At 46.7% G+C, this 21,541-nt stretch overlaps 1 protein-coding gene across 2 annotated transcripts in view; it reads right to left on the bottom strand.

Moving 5' to 3' along the window:
* Positions 1-21,254, bottom strand: part of gmds (GDP-mannose 4,6-dehydratase) — a 142,318-nt gene extending 121,064 nt beyond the window's left edge. The window contains exons 1-4 of one of the 2 annotated variants that reach the window (XR_004609405.1): positions 20,996-21,249; positions 11,465-11,509; positions 9,643-9,730; positions 8,823-8,932 (exon numbers count right to left, since the gene is read on the bottom strand). Coding sequence is in view for 1 of the 2 variants with exons in the window: in XM_034531337.1 (XP_034387228.1) it covers positions 8,823-8,932; positions 9,643-9,730; positions 11,465-11,509; positions 20,996-21,094 (342 nt within the window). In the remaining variant the exon portion in view is untranslated. Of the gene's footprint in view, positions 1-8,822; positions 8,933-9,642; positions 9,731-11,464; positions 11,510-20,995 lie in introns of both variants that reach the window. The other variant, XM_034531337.1, reaches the window with a different exon arrangement.
* Between the last annotated feature and the right edge of the window lie 287 nt (positions 21,255-21,541).

Here is a 21,541-nt window from a genome sequence, read left to right as displayed (position 1 = left end):
TCTACGAAACCTTGTAAGAAACACAGCAGGTCAACTACTGAACACTGGAAATGAATAGTGTGCCTCAGATGTAAAGTGAGCGAGTGGAGGCAGTCCTTGCACTCTGAATGGTGTCAATGACTCGTGCAGGTAGGCCGGCTTCCTCGGGACAGAAGAGCTGCACCTCTGTTCAACACGCCTGGAACATGTGTTGCTCGAAGGGACAAAAGCCGGGTGCTGCTCCACACAAGTAACTTTCGAGCTAACATGTGCAACTGTAGTGAGTGAGTGCCACCTTGGCAGTTGATGTGCTCCACCACAGTGATGTTGTCTGTTGCAACATCCTTGGAGAAATGTCAGAAAGTGCTATAGTGCATAAAACACTTTCCAGAGTTCCAAGAGGTTTATGTGAGTCTGAACCAGACTTGGGGTCCCAGCTGCCAATCACTGTTTTGCCCAACATGGTTGCACCCCACCCTGATAGGCATCCACTGTCAAGGTCACCCTGGATCACACCGTTCCAGCGGGACACCTGACGCGAGAGCACGACGGTGATACTTTCACTTTGCGGCTGAGGTGATGCGTGGGCACAGGCGCAAATGTACCACAGATATCACTGACGACATTAGGACGAGCAGGCGAAGGCATAGTCTGAACGACACAGCTCTCCCTAGCCAGAAAAAAGGGAGAGACACTGCGTGAGGGATGCCACTCTCGCCTCTGACAGCGTGACGCGATAAGAGAGGGAGTTTATGTTGAGACCCAAGTACATTGCGCTGGTTCTACTAGACTCTTTGTCCAGTTTATATTGAACCCAAGATCCGTGAGATGATTTATCACCGATGCGGAATCTCTGACTGCCTGATCCCACTCATGGGAGCATATCAGATAGTCGTCTATGTACGAGAATATCCTGATGCCGCTGTTCCATAACAGAGACAGAGCAGCCTCCACACACTTGCTGAACACCCTCGGGGCTAATGAGAGCCCAAATGGGATGGCTTGGTACTCGTAGGCATTGCCCTGATAAGCAAACCTGAGAAACCTCCGGTGTGCTGGATTAATGACGATGTGAAAATATGCATCCGAGAGAATGGACCTTTGTGAGTTAACATCCTGAACGTGTATTTGTGGCGTAGGTGCCTGTTTAACACACTGAGATCTAAAATGGAACTAAGAAGTAACGGGAGTAAAAACCTTGTTGAGCTTCCTCACTTGGGACAGCTCTGATCGCCTGATACTGAATCTAACACACCGTTGAATCTGGGTGGTTTCATAGCAAATTGTAGTCTGTAACCCTGAGAAATAATGGAGAAAACCCATGGGTGCACTGTGCATGCGCGCCACTGGTCTGCCCGGGCAGTGAATGGGCTGAACACACCCTGTGAAGACGTCACCTCCCTTACCTGCAGGGAGCGGCCTCCCCTCGGTGGAGCATGAGCTCCCCCTGCGGGGATTATGGGGCCATGTCATGGTTTTGGGGGGAGTATTTCGCCCTTGGCCATTGGCCTGGCTGCAAAAATGCTAACTTTATTTCTTTGTTGACTGAACTGGGTAGAAGTGCTTGGTGACACTGCATTACCTGCTGCCACTGATACCCCTCGCCTTGAATGTGAGTGGGGAGAAATTGCAAAAGTACCTCTGGAGAACTGGAAAACACCAGGGACTTTGAAACATGAACTTGGGGGAGAAGCACGGCTGGTTAGGTTGTACGCTTGTTCTTCCCTTCCCCGGGGTGGGATGGGCGGTTCCTTGTTGCCGTTGCAGCAAAGGAGTGTTTGCCCCATGGTTTGGGGTTTTCCGACCGAGGCTGCTGGTTAGTCTGCTGACTAGCTGCCTGTCTATGCGGTCTGGCCCCTCCCTGTCTCCCCCTTAGCAAACCCCAGCCCTGGGTACCTGTGGGGTACGAGGGATGTGATTCCGTGGTAAGCAGAGGTCAAAGGCTTCACCTTCTTGTTTTCTGAGGGCCCTCTCACCTGAGACTGCAAGGCCCATTACACAGCCACAGCCACAGCCTTGCACTGCACCATGTGAAATCGTTAACGACACAAATCTCATCCCATAGGGCCGGGTTTGGTGACCCAGAGTACAGCTGCCTGCCCATCTCCTCTAGGATTTCCGCCTGGTACACAGATAGCAGAGTCATAGCATTTAGAGAGCACACCAACTGTGCTGCGTACCGATACACTCTCTGTAAAACAGAAACGATGAGGCCCTCAGTTTTACTAGGCAGAGAGATGCTTGAGGAAGCTGAGACACAGCGGCGGTTTGGGCGGAGGTGAAAAGTGGAGTCATCTTCCTCATCCTCTATTTCGGCCATGTCGAAGAGGCCAGAGTTGGCATCGCCCTTTGCATCCTCACAACCCGGCTCCACCTCGAGGAGCTCCTCGAAAAGTGGAGGCATTCCCAGGCACTCAGCATCCATCATGTCCGCCCAGCTCGAAGAGGCTAGCTGCTCATGGGTGCTTGTTGTGGCTTTTGGGGTGGTTACTGACAGGTAAGGGTCCTGCTTATTGGATACCGCCACTCTGAGCCTCCCTTTCAGGACCTTCTCAGGTGCAGACATGACTGTGGGTCAGCAAGCAATGCCTGAGCGTGTTTAGCTCCCATGCAAGCTATGCAGATAGGATGAGGGTCCCTCGAGATGAACGCAGGGTTCATCTCGAGCAGGTACCCTCATCCTATCTAGCACAGGCGGCCTCTTTGGCCTTCAGTTCCAACCCTTTGGTGGGGGTAACGGCCGACAAGTACTTACCCAGCAAATCCAGACTAAAGCCAGGAACTGCGTTCGGAGACGTGTTGTTAACTGTGAACGGTCTGAAGCAAAAAGATGAGCTGAGTGAGCTATAGTTTCTTAACTGGAAGAAAGCGAGAATGATTTTTAAGGGGTCGATTGTGGTAACATAAGGGGGCGGTGGCCTAGCACATTTCGACCTGTCTGTCACTGACAGGCGTGGTGTCATTGGAGCTTCCATAGTTGACCAAAGAAGTTAGAAAAAGAACCATGTTTCCCCAAAATGTAAACTTTAAGAAATAACACTTCAGCTTTAAGCCAGTGCAGTCTGACGATGACCTTAAGGTTGTTGTTTAAGTTTTATTCGACTAAAAGCAAAAAGGCATTTTGTCATGTTGTAAACTTTGGGTCAATGCATTTCTTACATAATCCAATGAGTTTTTAAACAGTCTAAATTGTCTAAGAAGCAAGAAAGTCTTTGGAGTTGCTATCCTGATATTGATACACTAACTTTTTCCAATAGAATTGTATGAGCCTCCAATGAATAATCCCAATACACACGGGAAGTCAAAGTTAGGCTTTGACTAAAAAAACCAAAACAATAGTTCAAGGTCTAATAAGGCAGGAAATTGTGTGTTTAAACACTACAACATTCCCTACCCACACACACACACACACACACACATACTGGATGACGCACAGAGGCCAAACAACTGAATCACATTACTCACAAGTTGCAAGGATTGCATAACATGCCCACAAACTATAGTAAGTAGTGGTATTACTGCCTGAGTATGAGAGCAAACTGCTGGCAGGCTGGACAATAGCATCAACACAGCAAGTTAAAAGTGCAGAGCTTAGTGGGGAAACAGGCGTGTTAAATCCTGTGTGTGTGTCTGGCGTGGGAGCTTCTGCAAACCCGGATGGGGGGGGGGGGACCAAAGGCTAGCAGAGAGAGCTCTGCAAGAAGATAATAGGAGGTGGATAATGAAGGATATAGATGTAGGAAGTCTGTCTCATGGACGCAATCTGCACTTTTGTCTTCAGAAGCCATCAAAAACAATAGAGTGGAAACCGACAACCGTACCACCTCCCAACACTCTTTCCACCTTCTCCACCGCCCCCCCCCCTCCACCATTCTCCCAGTCATGTGACAGCTGCAGGTGGGAGAACTGCGGGAGAGAGACTTTGATGGGTTTGTTTGTGGCAATCCTGCGGAGCGCTTCAGTAGGAGAACACAATGGGGTTGTGTCGGACCCTCAGATGTAGAACGGATTACCAAGAGCAGCATGTTATCACTTTGTTGTTCATGCATATTTAATGTGGGCATCTTCCAAAATATTTGGGTCATTTTTTTTTTTTTTTTGAGTCAGTTCACCTGTTAAATGGTAACAGCAAAGCGATCAGATTCATCCATACTGTATGTTTGCTAAGAATACAAGAAAGAAAAAAAAAGATCATTCATACATTCAGACCCCTTTAAATGTTTCACTCTTTGTTTCATTGCAGCCATTTGCTAAAATCAAAAAAGTTCATTTTATTTCTCATTACCACATCTTGACAGAAGATCTTGACAGAAAAAAACAGAAATGTAGACATTTTTGCAAATGTATTAAAAAAGAAGAACTGAAATATCACATGGTCATAAGTATTCAGACCCTTTGCTGTGACACTCATTTAACATTTCTTCTGATCTTCCTTGAGATGGTTCTACTCCTTCATTGGAGTCCAGCTGTGTTTAAGTAAACTGATTGGACTTGATTAGGAAAGGCACACACACCTGTCTATATAAGACCTTACAGCGCATGTCAGAGCAAATGAGAATCATGAGGTCGAAGGAACTGCCCAAGGAACTGCCCAAGGAGCTCAGAGACAGAATGGTGGCAAGGCACAGATCTGGCCAACGTTACAAAAGAATTTCTGCAGCACTCAAGGTTCCTAAGAGCACAGTGGCCTCCATAATCCTTAAATGGAAGAAGTTTGGGACAGCCAGAACTCTTCCTAGACCTGGCCGTCCAGCCAAACTGAGCAATCGTGGGAGAAGAGCCTTGGTGAGAGAGGTAAAGAAGAACCCAAAGATCACTGTGGCTGAGCTCCAGAGATGGGAGAAAGTTCCACAAAGTCAACTATCACTGCAGCCCTCCGGGGCTTTATGGCAGAGTGGCCCGACGGAAGCCTCTCCTCAGTGCAAGACATATGAAAGCCCGCATAGACTTTGCCAAAAAACACATGAAGGACTCCCATACTATGAGAAATACGAGTCTCTGGTCTGATGAGACCAAGATTGAACTTGTTGGCGTTAATTCTAAGCAGTATGTGTGGAGAGAACCAGGCACTGCCTGCTCATCACCTGTTCAATACAATCCCAACAGTGAAACATGGTGGTGGCAGCATCATGCTATGGGGGTGTTCTTCAGCTGCAGGGACAGGACGACTGGTTGCAATTGAAGGAAAGCTGAATGTACAGAGATATCCTGGAAGAAAACCTCTTCCAGAGTGCTGTGGACCTCAGGTTGACCTTCCAACAAGACAATGACCCCAAGCACACAGCTAAAATAAAAGGAGTGGCTTCGGAACAACTCTGTGACCATTCTTGACTGGCCCAGCCAGAGCCCTGACCATCTCTGGAGGGACCTGAAAATGGCTGTCCACCAACGTTCACCATCCAACCTGACAGAACTGGAGAGGATCTGCAAGGAAGAATGGCAGAGGATCCCCAAATCCAGGTGTGAAAAACTTGTTGCATCATTCCCAAGAAGACTCATGGCTGTACTAGCTCAAAAGGGTGATTCTACTTAATACTGAGCAAAGGGTCTGAATACTTATATGACCATGTGATATTTCAGTTTTTCCTTTTTAATAAATTTGCACAAAAAAAAAGATGGGGTGCCGAGTTAATTAATGAGAAATAAAATGAACTTTTTTGATTTTAGCAAATGGCTGCAATAAAACAAAGTGAAAAATGTAAAGGGGTCTGAATCTCTCACACACACACACACACACACAGTTTCTGGATGAACTGTGAAAACTGGTTTGAACACATTGCCGAGCAAACTAGGACAGACTGACTTCATTTTCTATTGGGTAACCATGGCACTTCCTACTATGGTATGTAGCACTGCTCAAGAAAGCGGTTAGCTTTAGGTATTAGACAGGGAATGTCTCAGCTTTGTGAAAAGCTCAATCACAGAAGCTTAGCTGGAGCGACACATGGCCTGGAGGCAAATGCTGCCTGAGCAGACAGGTTCTAGGAAGACAAGGTTCTACCCACTGTACACATAAATACGTATGTGGATATTGCAGCTTCAATTTCAGCCTACTGGCTTCAGTGATCTGATTCCTCTCACGTCACAAAGTTTGTGAAGTAGCTCACCGTTTGTACAATTAATCTTCTGTTCTTCAAACTCTTCGGATGATGCTAAAAGGTTACGATGCATCCCCTATAGTTTATACTAGTTGAGTTAGTGCGGCGCCATCTTTCCTGTGTGGCTCATGATAACGTATTAGGATAGAGAGTTCAAACTGCTGTTGCAGTCGCATAGAAAAGACATAATATCCCTTCTGTTTTGTTCCTGTGCTGGTCTTTTGATGCTGCAGCTGGCTGCCTTTCTGGCCCTCCAGCGTCCGTCCGCTATTCCCCGTCCACCTCCGCCCCTGCAGCATTAGAAAATAACCCTCACTCTGTTCTCAGTGATGACTCTCTGCAGCGGAAACCAGCACCCACACACGCAGACACCCCGTCACAAGCCGATGCCTCGACTCAAGTCATTCAGAAGGGATTCCCTGCAAGACGCTGGGAAGCAAGAGAGATGCACATGTGAGTGATCTTTTCCTCTGTGGTGGGACGGACTGGAAATGGGACTCCATGCCACTGCTGCCAGTAACACAGCCGCCTCAGCTGTTCAGCGCGGGCAGCATGTGGTGAGGGAGAAACCAGAGCCAGGTTTATTGGTGTGGAAACAAATAAAGTCCTCATACAGGTACAGGGATGTTCTGTCACTCAGAGAGAGTGAGAGTGTGAGTGTGTGTGTGTGTGTGGCCTGAGGATGATCTACCATGTGGGAGGTGGGAGCCTTGGCCTCTGACCACAAAGGATGCGGAGAGAGGAGTCATCGTTCTCCTCCCTTTTCTCCCACTCTCTTCCTTTTCTTTCCGTCTGTCTTCCTTCCCTCTTTTTCATTCTTAGTCCCATTTGAATCAGCAAAAAAATATCTTCGTCAGTGAGTTATCAATAGTTTTTCAATCAATGGTTAATTGACTTAATTTCTACTTGAGACAGTAATGAAATACTAGTTAAAGTCCAACACTATACCGCACTGTCATTTTGAGTCTAATAGCTCTTTTGTATTTTCCATTATTTTTTCATTTTATATACTTCTAATTATTCCTCTGATATTCTTTTTACCTTTTAAATAGTCTTTTAACCTGTACTTAATTATGTTCTTGTGCTGCTGCAACCCCTGAATTTCACCGCTGTGGATTAATACAGGTGTATCTTGACCTCTGATTGTATTACCCTTTCCACAGACTGAGAACAAAGTTGTTGGAAACTTTGTTTATGTCTATCTATCTATATAATTAAATTAATTAAAGATTATTGGAACTATAATTCCTATATCTCATGTTGATTTACTAAATTAATTAGTTATTGATTCTCTTCCTGTTTGACTCAAAGACTGGAAACAAAATTTATTTGAACTGAATGATGAAATGGTACCCATTTCATTCAAATGTGGTTGTATTCAATAAAGAAACTACTACTATTGCAGAGCCTTCCCTTTACATTACAAATGGCCTTTTTATCTATAATCTGACAAAGTTCTTGGCTCCATATCCCACCCAAACCGGCCTGGTGAAGGAGGCTCAGTGCTGCCTGGAGACTGTGTCAGATCCCCGTGGTGGTGGGGGGGGGGAATCTCTTGGGATCACCGCGAAACTCAGAGACAAAAGGACATTGTGGCACAGACTGACCCGTCCAAGAAAACATAGCTTCCCGTCCCATCAGCTCCAACGTCCTCCACACAAGGGGCTCACTTCCCAGAACTGAGAGTCCTTTTTTGACATCATCTGCTGTTAACCGTTCATTACTGGCTGGCACTCAAGCACAGGGAACTACATTTGGGGAGGGACTGCTATCCACTAAGTTTCAAATTGGCTTGACAAATCATGACTTTAAGAGACAAGAAGAATTTCACATTTACTAGATGATATCGTGAAAACCAAAGTCAGGCAAAAGTAAAGTAGGTGTTCGAGACTTAGAGTGGTGTGTTGAAGGCGCTACTTGTGATTTTGAGCCCATTACTTTACAAATTCTTGCACACCTTAAATTACTGCTGACAATGCGCAACAGTTGTTGGAACAATTTGCTTTCTTTGAAGTCGCTGGCTACAACTCGTGTTAGTTATGTGCTATGAAAATAAACTTTAAAGGGTGTGAAAACTGTTTGACGTACTAGGCAATGCTTCTTAAAAGTCCCGTGGAAGACAGACTTACCGAATCAAAGTCTGAAAAAAAGTAAAACAAACGAAATGGGAGCGTGGACACGGAAAAAAAGTGAGCTCACCAGACCTCTGTAGCCTTCTCCTCACTCGCTCGAGGCTACAACTAGCATAACACACCTGAATCTCTAATTGTATCAACTAAATAACCAAATATAAAATCACACACTTTGGAATGTCCTTGAATGCAGCAATAAGGAGAATTGTTAACACAGCCCCAGCTCAAAAACCCATTATAGTGAGATGATGATCGAGATAAAACTAAAATAAACTGATCACCTAAAATGCTTTGCAACCTCTACCACCACCAGACATTGCGAGTCACCGGGTCAGATCTTACTGGAAGAGTTTGACAGGGCGAGTGCTTCATGGGATAAAACAGAAACCAATTTGAACAATCTCGTTCATTACTCCCACTTGCTGTTATTAGCCGGTTTTCCATTGTCCGGCTCTTCAAAACAAACCCATGTGCCGTGGAGTGATTCCGGGAAATGGGAAGCAAAGTTAACACTGTTCATCAGAAGAGTGGCCTTCAATTGGGGGAACACTGTGCGTTACGGGGACTAACGATCCATGAGAGTCCTGGAGATGTGCTGGCGGGGTCACACTACCTTGACGTGACTCTGAGCGCCCAGGTTGTAGATCTCCGACGGCTTCACCAGGTTGACGATTTTCACCAGGCACGTGCTGTCAGTCAGATCGCCATAGTGCAGCTTCATGTCTAACAAAAGAGGGGGACACGCACATAAGGATGCACTCTGGGCAATTCACACTGCACGCGACAACTGGATCCACTGGGAATTAAGTTCTCATGTAAATTAATTAACTTCAATGATCAATAGCTAGATCTGAAAAAGTGACGGCCCATTGATTGAAGTTCACAGCCGACAGATAAGTCAACTCTGTTCCGGTGTGTTAAAAAAAAAAGAACAAATCAAACCCAATTAATTAGTCAAATTAAATGTTAGTTCCCCAATTTCCGGCTCGAAAAAGTTCTGTAAGGCCGAGCACAGCCGAAGAGCGGAGGCCATGTCTGTGTTTCTAGCGCCATCTGCTGTAACCCTCTAACACTGTAGCTCCAGTCACACTGCGCACATGGTCATACCGCAAAGATCCCAAGAAGGCGAGTATCAGACCAAACTCCAAGGTGGACCCCAGTTAGTGGAGTCAGTAGAGTGCGGTGTGCATGAGTGAAGGTGGAAGGCACCTCGACTAACGGTAAACTAAGGCAAAACCATATATAATAAACCTGAACTTGGCGGGCCTGTGAAGAGGAGCAGCGAGAGGGGTGTCACATTTTTCCTACCAGTTGTCATACTGTTCCTGTCAATGTGAGCTCAGTCATCTATGGATTTTAGTTTGGTATGCACTCATGAAGAGCCGCCACGTCGTCCATCTTTAGACCGGCTATGGTGTAAATGGGTTACTCACTGCCTTCAGTGTGCGTCTGCGGGTTCTGGTAAAGATGCTCGATGCGACCCGTGTTGAAGGAGCTTGAGCGGCGCATAATGCCATGAACCTGGGAGAAAAGGAGACAGGGTTTGTGACACCAGATTTCTTTTTATCTCACAACATTATTTAGACCACTGTCGTTTAAACATTACCATGCTTGGTTAACTTTCATATCGTCTTCACCAATATTATTATTTTATCTATTTTTTTTTAATCAATGGCAGTATGTTTCTAATGCAAACTTTGTGCAGCTCCTTCACAATAAAAGATACTGCTTCATCATAGCTTTTACTGTGAAGCGGCTTCGCTCCCACATTCTGGCTGGAGAAGCGTCAGGACGGCGGCCATTTTCAGCCGGCGAGAGCCGAGAACAAGTCCACTTTATGCAACTATCCTCTGAGGCACCAGCGCTTGTTTTGATTATCAACATCAATATGTGCCTTTATGATGTCATACAGCTTAATAAACACATTCTTGATTAACAGAAAATTGCAAGGTAAATACGATACAAATCCCAGAGCTATTCTACACAGAATCAGTGGAAAGAGCCTGCCACTGCTGAATTTGTACTACGGGTGAACAAGGTGTGTGTGTGCGTGTGCGTGTGCGTGTGTGTGTGTGTGTGTGTGTCCAGATCCAGTTTATATCAGACGGATTCAGTTGTTCAGTTTGCGATACGTAGAAGTGATTCTTACATTTGGGGTGTTGGTATAAAATCCCCAATGTTTTGAACCCTCGTTGTCTCCCAGTCAGTTCTATGTACTTTATACATTCACTTTATTTGATTGGTAGTTTTCTTTTAAATGTGACAAGATGTCAAACATGATAAAGGGGCCTACTTTGAACTATTGGGTTTCATTGCGGCATATTCTGTATCGCAAAAAAGTTGATGTAACAATATTGTGTCTCCCTGTGTTGTTAAAGCTGCCTTTGATGTGTGATCTGTACTTTGTGTTCTGAGTGGGACGTGTGCGGAAGCTCTGCTTGGGGAAGATAACAGAACCTGATCCAAGGGGAGTCCATCAGTGGGAGGACGCGGTGTCCTGACCTCACTTCCTTTATTCACTGTGTACTTCCTGCCTGCCCATGCTCTCCCCTTTAATGCCACCCCCCCTTCCCTCCACACAACCCAACCCCCTCCTTCCGCGTGCAGCATCCCCAACCCGGACCGAGCCCGCTTCGCCTCTGCCGTGTGTTGTGGGATCGTCAGGAAAACACATTGTGCACTGGGTGCAACGCGTATGTCTATTCAAGTGTGTTGAACTGAACGTCTTTTCTGTGGCGTCAAACCGACGGCGAAGCCTTTACGTAGCAGCAACCGCTTGTTAACCTCTGCGTCCACCGACAGGATGTTGACTTGTTTATTTTTTTGGCTTAAAACACACATTGCGCAGCAGGTGAGAGTTAGTGACCTCACTCGAATGACCGTGTAATAACAACAACAACTGTTTCCCTGTTAATGGTTTGACCCAGGGGTAAAAGGTGAGGGGGTTAACAGGCTCGAAGCGGCACACGGGGTCTTATCGGGGTGAGGTGTGAGTCAGTCGGCGTACGAAGCCCCGACCCTTCCTCCTCCTCCTCCTCCTCCTCCTCCTCCTCCTCCTCCTCCTTCCCCGAGCTCCCACAAACAGTGCTGTGGCTGGACGAAGCTTATCGGGGGAATGTCGCTCTGCGTGCGTCTGTGTTCGCTGGCATTCGCGAGTGTCTGCGTTTGTTTCTCTGCGTGTGTGTTTGGGCGTCTGAGCTTTCACAGGACAAATTCTTGGTACTGTTTAGTCGGCAGTCTGGATTTCGCTCTCACCTCGTAGCCTTTATCGAGCAGGAACTCAGCCAGGTAGGAACCATCCTGAAAAGACAGAAGAAGACGACACCAATTTAAAACCTGGAATTGTGAATGCTGCCGAATCGATTTCCTTGGACCAACGGAATCACAGCCAGAGTTTGGGAAAGCTGAACTCGAGATTTACAAAGTGTAAAAGGGAACCAAAACCTGGCATCCCGTAATGTTCCAATAAAAAAACAAATTTAATAATAATCGGTTAACAATATTCTAAATAAATGCAAAACATTTTCATGCAAATAATTCATAATGGTCAATAAATTTGTTGTAATAAGCCATCAGAAAATCAAGTCGGTATGTAGATTCATGATGAAGAAGAAATGTTTTGTACAAGCTTCTGATTACGTAAACTCCTCGTGTGTTCAGGGAAGCGATGGATATCTCAAGTATGGACGATCATTAGTATATCTTACAAGAGACGAGCGTCAACAGAACATGAGGGTGAGTCGGAATGTGAGTTTTCTATTGAATAAGTAAATGAGTAAATGCGTCTTTATATTATTTCATTCATTAAAAAATTATTTAATGAATAACACAAACCGATGTCCAAACGGACCCTTTAGATAGAACCTTTCAGAGGAAACCTGCTGGAAACCCTCTAAATGGTCGTTAAATACAATTATTGTTGAATTGGCTGTTGCGATGAATTTGTTGGAAAGTAAATCTGTGTATTGTTCACACTGTGACACAATGTGGTAATGTTTTACGGTGTTGGACCACAACCATCCACATGGACCTGGAGCTCAGGGCAGACGTTGGGCCAGTGTGTGTGTGTGCGTGTGTGTGTGTGAGTGAGAGTGTGTGTGTGAGAGAGAGAGCCCTGTCAATAAGGTCTTGTTCCCCTCACCCATGTTACTCCTCGTCTTTTTGCCCTGCTCAGACTTTCCGACCGCACATTCTGGAACATTCCAAACTAGTCATTGGCATTCATCCCTCAATTCCCCTCACATACGTGTGCACACACATACTCTCACACTGCCAGCCCCGTGGGTCCTCTCTCCGGGTCTGGGGGTGACCTTCAAGGTGGAGGGCAGGGAGCAGAGGAGGAAAAGGTTTAGGGGGGCCAGAGGTTGGAGGACACCCAAGAGCCTGTGCTCGGCATCGGGCAGGAACATGGCTGGTCCTGAAGAGAGCTGTGAAGGTGGGCAAAGTCTGGCATGGAGCAATTAGCTTGTGGAAGGATTGCCCTCCCAAACAGACTAGATGCTGGAAAAACAGTTGTCAGGGCCTCCACTCTGCCTACCAGCCCTTCAAATTCACAGCATGATGAAGCCTATTCTTTATATGTTTTTCACTCCTTTCTGGCCAAACCGACTACAATTTATATATCGTTTATTAAATCGCAAATAATATTGGGATAACGAGATTAGAACCGCTCAAATCGTGTATCGCATACTTTCCTCATATCTTGACTCACGGCTGATGCTTGAACACCCTGAAGGTGGAAGCCAACACTTGGCAGTTTTAGGATTTTAATTTAGATTCTCACACACACACACACACACACACCTCCATCATGTTTTTTTTTTGCCCGCCAGTAAAATCCTCTAAAGACTCCCTAAATGCAAATACGTGTTTTTGTTTGGTTTATGAATATGAATTCATGCCTTAGTACTACTCTAAAATGTTTTGTTTTTTTTTTGAACATTTAAAAGATTAAAAGTTCTGCAGGTTGAGCTCCCAGGTTGTGCGATCGCTGGCACTAATTCTCAACCTGTTTCTGGCCAGCTCATGGGAGGCGGGGGGGGCTGCACGGGCACTGGCAGCCCATCGGCCGTCCCCACGGCGTTCAAAGCTCCGGCCGGTGTCATGTTTTCCTGACCCTGTGCCAGGGTCAAAGCGCTTCATGCCAGACCAATATGGAAAACAAGCCTGAAGAGCTGCAGCTCTGTTTCAAAACAAGAGGCTCCTTTGAGGCCACATTAGCCCATAAACCCGGGCCTCACCTCGCTGTTTCCTGTTATGGGGAGCTGGGTGCTTGGTGGGAACGCGGGGAGGGAGGGGAATGGACACTCACACAAACACAGAACTGTGTGCTCACCTGCCAGGTCAATGTCATCCCACAAACACCTCAACGACTGATGTTTGTGGGATGACACAATACGATTTTCTCCACTGCACTGAAGTTAGGAAAAAGGCTGATTCAGCAACAGGAGGGTGAAAGTTAACTGAAGTAAAAGATGATCGTCTCACACTAGAATACTGGTGTTACAGATTCCCTCCTCTGAATGTTGAGGGTTGTCCACAGTAGCACCGATCGCCTGCAGGGGGAGCAAGAGTGTTAAAACCCTTGCATGCAGGTACAGGTGTAAGATCTTTTACAAACAACAGAATTTGGTGAATTCTTTATTTATCATTCATTTAAAATTGGCTAAACAGACTTTGGTTTTCAAAATGTTTAGTTCTAAAAGGGGCTATAGTTAAATGTATATGTATAATTCTAGACACGGTAAATGATTTTTAAAAGAAAATCTTTAAAAGATACTTCAAGGACTGAAACGTGTTCAATTCAATTCAGTTTATTTAGTATAGCCCAATATCACAAATTTGCCTCAGAGGGCTTTACAATCTGTACACATACGTTCAAGCTCTCTGGATGCATAGCTTTGTGTGCGTTTCAACATATTCTAAATACTATTCAAGTTTGTTTTCATATTCTGTCTTTTTCTGTCCTCCTTTTAAGATTAAAAATAAATAAAATTAATGTAAAATCACAATATCGAACAGAAGTCTATGAACAACATTCCAGACAACAAAAAGGGCAAGAAGGTAAAACAGAGAAAAACAGCAGGAAATGGTGAAAGGACAGATTGGGGAAACCCTAAAGCTCGTGTTGATGATAGATTGAACCGCCTTCCCCTCCACGTGCGCTCATTAGCTCCAATCAACATTCCCATTATCACATCATCACTGTGTGCTTTCAGCGAGAGGACGCATTTATATCAGAGGTGGCACCAATGTGTGTGTGTTGAAATATAAAATAAACATGTTTTCATTAGTGCTGGGCAGTTAATGCGTTAACGCAGCAATCCATTAACGCCGACAATGATTCTTTCATGAGTTAACGGCATTATTTTTTGCACACACTGCTGCACACATTGATTGAGAACATGGAGAAAGGTACTTTTAAATGGACATTTTCATTTTAAATCTCTACCAGACGGTGTAGTTGATAAAAAACAAAGCTATTTGTAACCATTTATCACCGAGTTATCTTATCACCGGAGTGTTAACTTGCTGTTGCTGTGAGAGTGCCTGCTAAATTGTTCTGATAATATTACTTTAAAATAAAAGCGTGTAATACACTAGTTTTTAATTCATTCTTGATTTGTTGTGCATAATGCAATTAATCGCTGTTAATCACAGAAAGAATCATGCGATTAATCGATTAATTTTGTTCATCTTTGCCCAGCACTAGTTTTGTCAAGGTTTGTCAATATCACAAGCAGCAAACACATTTTGGTTCACATGACAGTCCAGAAAAAAAGTTATAAGCAATGTAGTTCAGTCTTGTCAAGGTTCATTTTCCGGTAATTTGCAGACATCTGCTAATACTACTGAATGGAACCAACGACCTCCTGATAAAGTTTATTCATTCAAATAGCTCGGTCGGTCCGACCAACGGTCCAAAACCTTTAACATTTAGTTTACCATCATTGGAGAGACAAATAATTGCTCGTTTTCACATTAGAGAAGCAAGCTGAGAAATATTGCCATGTTAAGATAGTTGTACAAACTGACTGACTGTATGTGCAATTACAATGTAGTGAGCATTATGACCATCACCACAGCCACTATCCTCTCTTCAGCCATAGAGAAGAGAAGGGAGCATGTGGAGGCTTTGCACAAACCCCAGCACTGTGAGTTTAGCACCCCCTGCTGGTTGAACAGTGAATCATTGGGGCCAGTACCAAAAGTATTATTGGAACTGCTCTGTGACCTTTAACACCTAATTAAGGTTAAGCTGCCTAACATTAAAGCAAAAAAACCTAATACCCAACAAAAACATAGAGTACAATGTCGGTGTACCTGCATGCATATGTGTGTGTGTGTGTGTGTGTGTGTGTAACAGAGTTCCAGGACCACGCGGCCAAAAACCAACATTATGTGTGACCATCTGTGCGTGTCAAACCAATCTCGTTATGGTGCTTTCAATGAACCGCAAAGAGGAGCTGCCAAGCACACAAGTAGTCTGCAATTAGGCCGGATATGGTTTATTGACACTGTAATCAGAGAAGTACAAGACACACACAGTAACAAAAGACACACACAGTAACAAAAGACACAGTAACAAAAGACACACACACGGTATCAATACGACTTCTACTACTTAATTGTACAGTATGCAATTATAAAGCTGGATTTAAAATCCATATATATTTATATTTGTGTTCACTTCAGCTCTCTTCCTGTCCAGCCACAAGTTGGCAGACTCCATTCAGATGAGTAATCAGCCTCGAAGGAGCCATCGGCAGCCATTATGAGCGACGGAGGAGATGCGTGCACGGAGTCTTAGCTTTATGATTGTTATTGCTGGCACTGGCTCAGATTCCATCCCGTGCTGCTAACAGAGGAGTCCGTTAAAGGAGGCGAGGGAGGGAAAATGAGAGACGATTGAAGCACGAAGGCTTGTAGGCTTGTAGGATGAGCTTCAAAGAGCTCGAGGGGATCGTAGAGCAGCGCCGCGTTGTTTTCCCAACCAGACGAGCTGCAGAAAGACGTGTGAAGCTCAGAGCCAAAATAAGGTTTTTACTGTCGAACAGAGAGGCTGGGCCTGTCCTCTTCATAACCCCGGATCGTAAAACAGCTCCATCAGCCAGAGCCCCTGCGACGCTGTGCAGCAAAATGCCTTGGCACTCAGGTGGTCTCCCATAACTCACACCCTCTCACGCCGAGACGGCAGTCACAAGTATTCAGACTGAGCAGCATGCTGCCCTGAAATTTATGAACAGTAGTTAGCCAGCCGATTTACAGCATCACTGTGACCCTGACACCCCGGCCAGTGAGTTCTGAGATGGTCTATCCAGATGGGCACGGGTATTCACCGCTAACGACATGACCGGTAAAAAAAAAAAAAAGAAGAATTAACACTGTTATTTTTTGTGTGCTGTTAAAGAGGTTGACGCAGGGGCTGTGGAAAGTGCAACTTGGCAAAAGGTTGACAATGACTTTCCAGGAACCCCGGGATGGTTTGGAGGACGGGGTTCAACGGACAACTTTGCCCTCAAACCGTGAAGCACTACCTGAGTTTACACGTTATTTATTTTTTTCTTTCTTGTATTCTTAGCTTATAGCAGGTAGTACTAAAATACAAAACACCACAAACATACAGTATGGATGAATCTGATCGCTTTGCTGTTACTGTTTAACTGGTGAACTGACCCTTGGGTGAGCATTTTACTGAATTCATTGGAATATATGACATGTAAATTCAATTGTATTTATAGGTAAAAAATCAGTTTGAACTGTCTGACAAATATCCAACCGATCAAGGTACAAGGCGCAGGTTAGTCAGATGATAAATTGGCTTTATGAGTGCCATTCTTGAAATGTCTGCGCTCACAAGAAATACAAAATGTCTACAGACACATCTGCAGCAACTTTCTCAGTATGGCTGCTGTGGAACAAACGCGGCCAAAAACCAACATTATAAATTTTTTTAATTTAGTTATGTAAGTTTCCAAATAACTATAAACCCTGATGATAAGCAGCCCACGGACTGAAGCTACCTTGCCCGGACAAGGGAAACCGGGGCACCCTCCCGGAGCCAGACCCAGGAGGGGAGCTCGTCGGCGAGCATCTGGTGGCCGGGCTTTCGCCCATGGGGCCCTCCCTGCGCCTACGGGTTGCGGGGAGTAAGGCTCTGACTGTTGTTTGTGCTTATGCGCCGAACAGCATTTCGGAGTATCCGGCCTTCTTGGAGTCGGTGGGAGGGGTCCTGGAAAGGGCGCCGCCTGCCGACTCCATAGTTCTCCTGGGAGACTTCAACGCTCATGTGGGCAATGACAGAGAAACCTGGCGGGGCGTGATTGGGAGGAACGGCTTGCCCGATCTGAACCCGAATGGTGTTTTGTTGTTGGACTTCTGTGCTAGCCAGTTTGTCCATAACGAACACCATGTTCGAACATAAGGTGGCTCATAAGTGTACCTGGTACCAGAACCTTAGGCCGGAGATCAATGATCAACTTTGTAATCGTATCATCTGATCTGCGGCCGTATATCTTGGACACTCGGGTGAAGAGAGGAGCAGAGCTGTCAACTGATCACCACCTGGTGGTGAGTTGGATCAGATGACGGGGGACTCTGCTAGAAAGACCTGGCAAGCCCAAACGTGTAGTGAGGGTGAACTGGGAACGTCTGGCAGAGGATCCTGTCCGGGAGGTCTTCAACTCCCACCTCCGGAAGAACTTCTCACAAATCCCGAGGGAGGCTGGGGACATGGAATCCGAGTGGACCTTGTTCAAAGCCTCTATTGTGGACGCGGCTGCTCGGGGCTGTGGCCAGAAGGTCATTGGTGCCTGTCGTGGCGGCAACCCGAGAACCCGGTGGTGGACACCGGGGGGTGAGGGAAGCCGTCAAACTGAAGAAGGAGGCCTTTCGGGCCTGGCTGGCCCAGGGGTCTCCTGAAGCAGCTGACGGGTACCGGCGGGCCAGAAGGGCTGCAGCGGCGATGGTCGTGGAGGCTAAAACTCGGGCATGGGAGGAGTTCGGGGAGGCCATGGAGAAGGACTTTCGGTTGGCCTCAAGGAAGTTCTGGCAAACCATCCGACGGCTCAGGAAGGGAAAGCAGGGTCTACCCCAGGCTGTTCTCAGCAGGGGGGGGGGGGGGGGGGGGGGGAAACTGCTGACCCGGACTGGGGACATCGTCGGGCGGTGGAAAGAGCACTTTGAGGAACTCCTAAACCCGGCCAACATGTCCCCCGGAGAGGGGGCAGCGCCGGAAGACTTTGGGGTGAATTCACCCATATCCCTGGCAGAGGTCGCTAAGGTAGTCAAAAAGCTCCTTGGTGGCAAGGCGCCAGGGGTGGATGAGATCCGCCCTGAGATGCTGAAAGCGCTGGACATTGTTGGGCTGTCTTGGTTGACACGCCTTTTCAGTGTCGCATGGGGGTCGGGAACAGTGCCCATGGACTGGCAGACCGGGGTGGTGGTTCCCATCTTCAAGAAGGGGGACCGGAGAGTGTGCTCGAACTATCGTGGTATCACACTGCTCAGCCTCCCGGGAAAAGCTTATGCCAGGGTGCTGGAGAGGAGGCTCCGACCGCTTGTCGAACCTCAGATTCAAGACGAACAGTGCGGATTCCGTCCCGGTCGTGGAACAGTGGACCAGCTCTTTACACTCGCAAGATTACTGGAGGGGTCCTGGGAGTTTGCCCAACCAGTTTACATGTGCTTTGTAGACCTGGAGAAGGCTTTCGACCGGGTCCCTCTGGGGTTTTTGTGGGAGGTGCTGAGGGAGTATGGGGTGCCGGACCCGTTGGCACGGGCCATCAGGTCTCTGTACGCCTGCAGTAGGAGCTATGTTCGTCTCCTCGGTAGTAAGTCAGACACGTTCCCGGTGGGTGTTGGCCTCCGCCAGGGCTGCCCTTTATCACCGGTCCTGTTCGTGACCTTCACGGACAGGATATCTAGGCGCAGCCAGGGGGCGGAGAGGATCCGGTTCGGGAGTCTCGAGATCGCCTCTCTGCTGTTTGCGGATGATGTGGCCCTGTTTGCCTCCTCGGACCGTGACCTCCAGCATTCACTGGGTCGTTTTGCAGCCGAGTGCGAAGCGGCAGGGATGAGAGTTAGCACCTCCAAATCTGAGGCCATGGTGCTCTGCCGGAAACCGGCGGATTGCTCCCTCCAGGTGGGGGCAAACTGCCTACCCCAAGCGAAGGAGTTCAAGTATCTCGGGGTCTTGTTCACGAGTGAGGTTAAGGTGGAGCGGGAGATCGACAGGCGGATCGGTGCGGCTGCAGCAGTAAAACAGGCGCTGTACCGGTCCGTCTTGGTGAAGAGGGAGCTGAGCCGGAAGGCAGAGCTCTCCATTTACTGGTCGGCCTACGTTCCAACCCTCACCTATGGTCACGAACTCTGGGTCGTGACCGAAAGAACGAGATCTCGGATACAAGCGGCCGAAATGGGCTTCCTCCGTAGGGTGGCCGGGCTCAGCCTTAGAGATAGGGTAAGGAGCTCGGACATCAAGGGGGAGCTTGGAGTCGAGTCGCTGCTCCTTCGTGTCGAAAGGAGTCAGCTGAGGTGGTTCGGGCATCTAGTCAGGATGCCTCCTGGACGCCTCCCATTAGAGGTTTTCCGGGCACAACCAACTGGTAGGAGGCCCCGGGGAAGACCGAGGACACGCTGGAGGGATTATATCTCCCGGCTGGCCTTGGAACGCCTCGGGATCCCCCAGAATGAGCTGGAAAGTGTTGCGGGTGAGAGGGAAGCCTGGGTCAGCCTACTGAACCTCCTGCCACCGCGACCCGACCCCGGATAAGCGGGTGATAATGGATGGATGGAAGTTTCCAAATTGTGGTTCTTTCTCAGAAACAATTAGATCTGCTGGCAAATGCTGTTAAGTGCTCTAAAACTAAAATATGATATAGAGTCTATATCACATTTTTGTGAATAAGAGCAGCTTGTTATGTCAAATGACTTCAAACATGCTGAATTCTGCGTTTTAACAACCAGGATGTAGCCACAGGCCAAATTGCATTTATTTCCCTGTTGGTTGTCTTTGTAATGCTTGGAAATGTTGATACATCTCTTCTAATTGTTACTACTATTTAATTATTAACAGATAATGGAATAGTGAATCATTTTCTGGGGAGTTTTTCCTGATCCGATGTGAGGTCCTGGGACAGGGATGTCGTATGTGTACAGATTGTAAAGCCCTCTGAGGCAAATTCGTAATGTTGGGCTATACAAAATAAACTGAATTGAATTACAAATGTGCAGTGTTTAAAAATTGCATATAAACACAGGGATAAAAAAAAAATGAAATCATGTGGATAAAAGATGTGATGCATGAAGATGAGTCGATGATTGTTTTATAAATCACATAGAAGGCCTCTGAATCAAATCTCAACCCTACACTCTAGTAGTGACATTTAACCACTAATCTGAAAGGTCTGTTCTGCCCAATCTACAACATCTATAAACTTGCATTCTTTCTCATCAACAGTGCTAATGTTTAACTTTACGACTTACTTGAAGTTAAAGCAGGTCTTTGTTCTTCTTGGTCAATAAAACATTTCCCTTTCCTTTTATAGGCATGATCATACACACACACGCACACGCACACACGCACGCACACCCAGGAGGACAGGTGACGTTAAAATGCGTGAGGGAAAGGGACATTTCAAAAGTGACAGACTGCACCTGGCACAGGTGTAAACGTTACTGGTAGTTACAAACAGAAAAGCCCAACAACGAAGGCGTTAGGGTGTTTCTAAAGGAGATAACTCTCGCTGGATACCGGTTAGGGGGAGGAGGGGAGGTTCACGTTACCTGTCCGGTGATGCCGGTGATAAGAGCCACCTTCCTCTCCTTCTTCGGCTGCCCGCCCACCACGGAGCTAACGTTAGCGGACTCGGAGCACAGGGCCATGTCTTCTCGTCTGGACGTGTGTGTGCGCGCGGCTGTCACAACGGCTGTGTTGCTGTGTGTTTAGTGGTCGCGAGAGTTACCGACGAGCCTCCTAAGCATCCGTAAACCAAAACACACGCCAAGGAAGAAAAAAAAAAAGGAAAGACTGCGCAGGAGCCTACGTATGAGGAAGCGGCGTGCGAGTTCAGCCAATGGGGAGAGAGCATGTGGGCGCAGCTGAGGAGTCTTCCTTAAAGAGGGCGGAGGGTCCGAGAGAACCGCAGGTCCTTCATCACAGCGCCTTCTACAGGATGGAGAGAGAAAGGCAGCCTCCGAGGTTGTTTTGTGTGGCCGTTTGTCAGAAGTAGTGGTGGAATGTGCATTTACTCAAGTTATGTACTGAAGTAGGATTTTGAGGTTCTTGTACTTCACATGAGTATTTCCATGTCATGCTTTATTCAACTGTAC

Source organism: Cyclopterus lumpus, chromosome 4 (genome assembly GCF_009769545.1).
Source record: "Cyclopterus lumpus isolate fCycLum1 chromosome 4, fCycLum1.pri, whole genome shotgun sequence".
Lineage (NCBI taxonomy): Eukaryota > Metazoa > Chordata > Actinopteri > Perciformes > Cyclopteridae > Cyclopterus > Cyclopterus lumpus.
The sequence above is the reverse complement of the archived record's forward strand: the minus strand, read 5'-3'. Positions and strand labels throughout refer to the sequence as shown.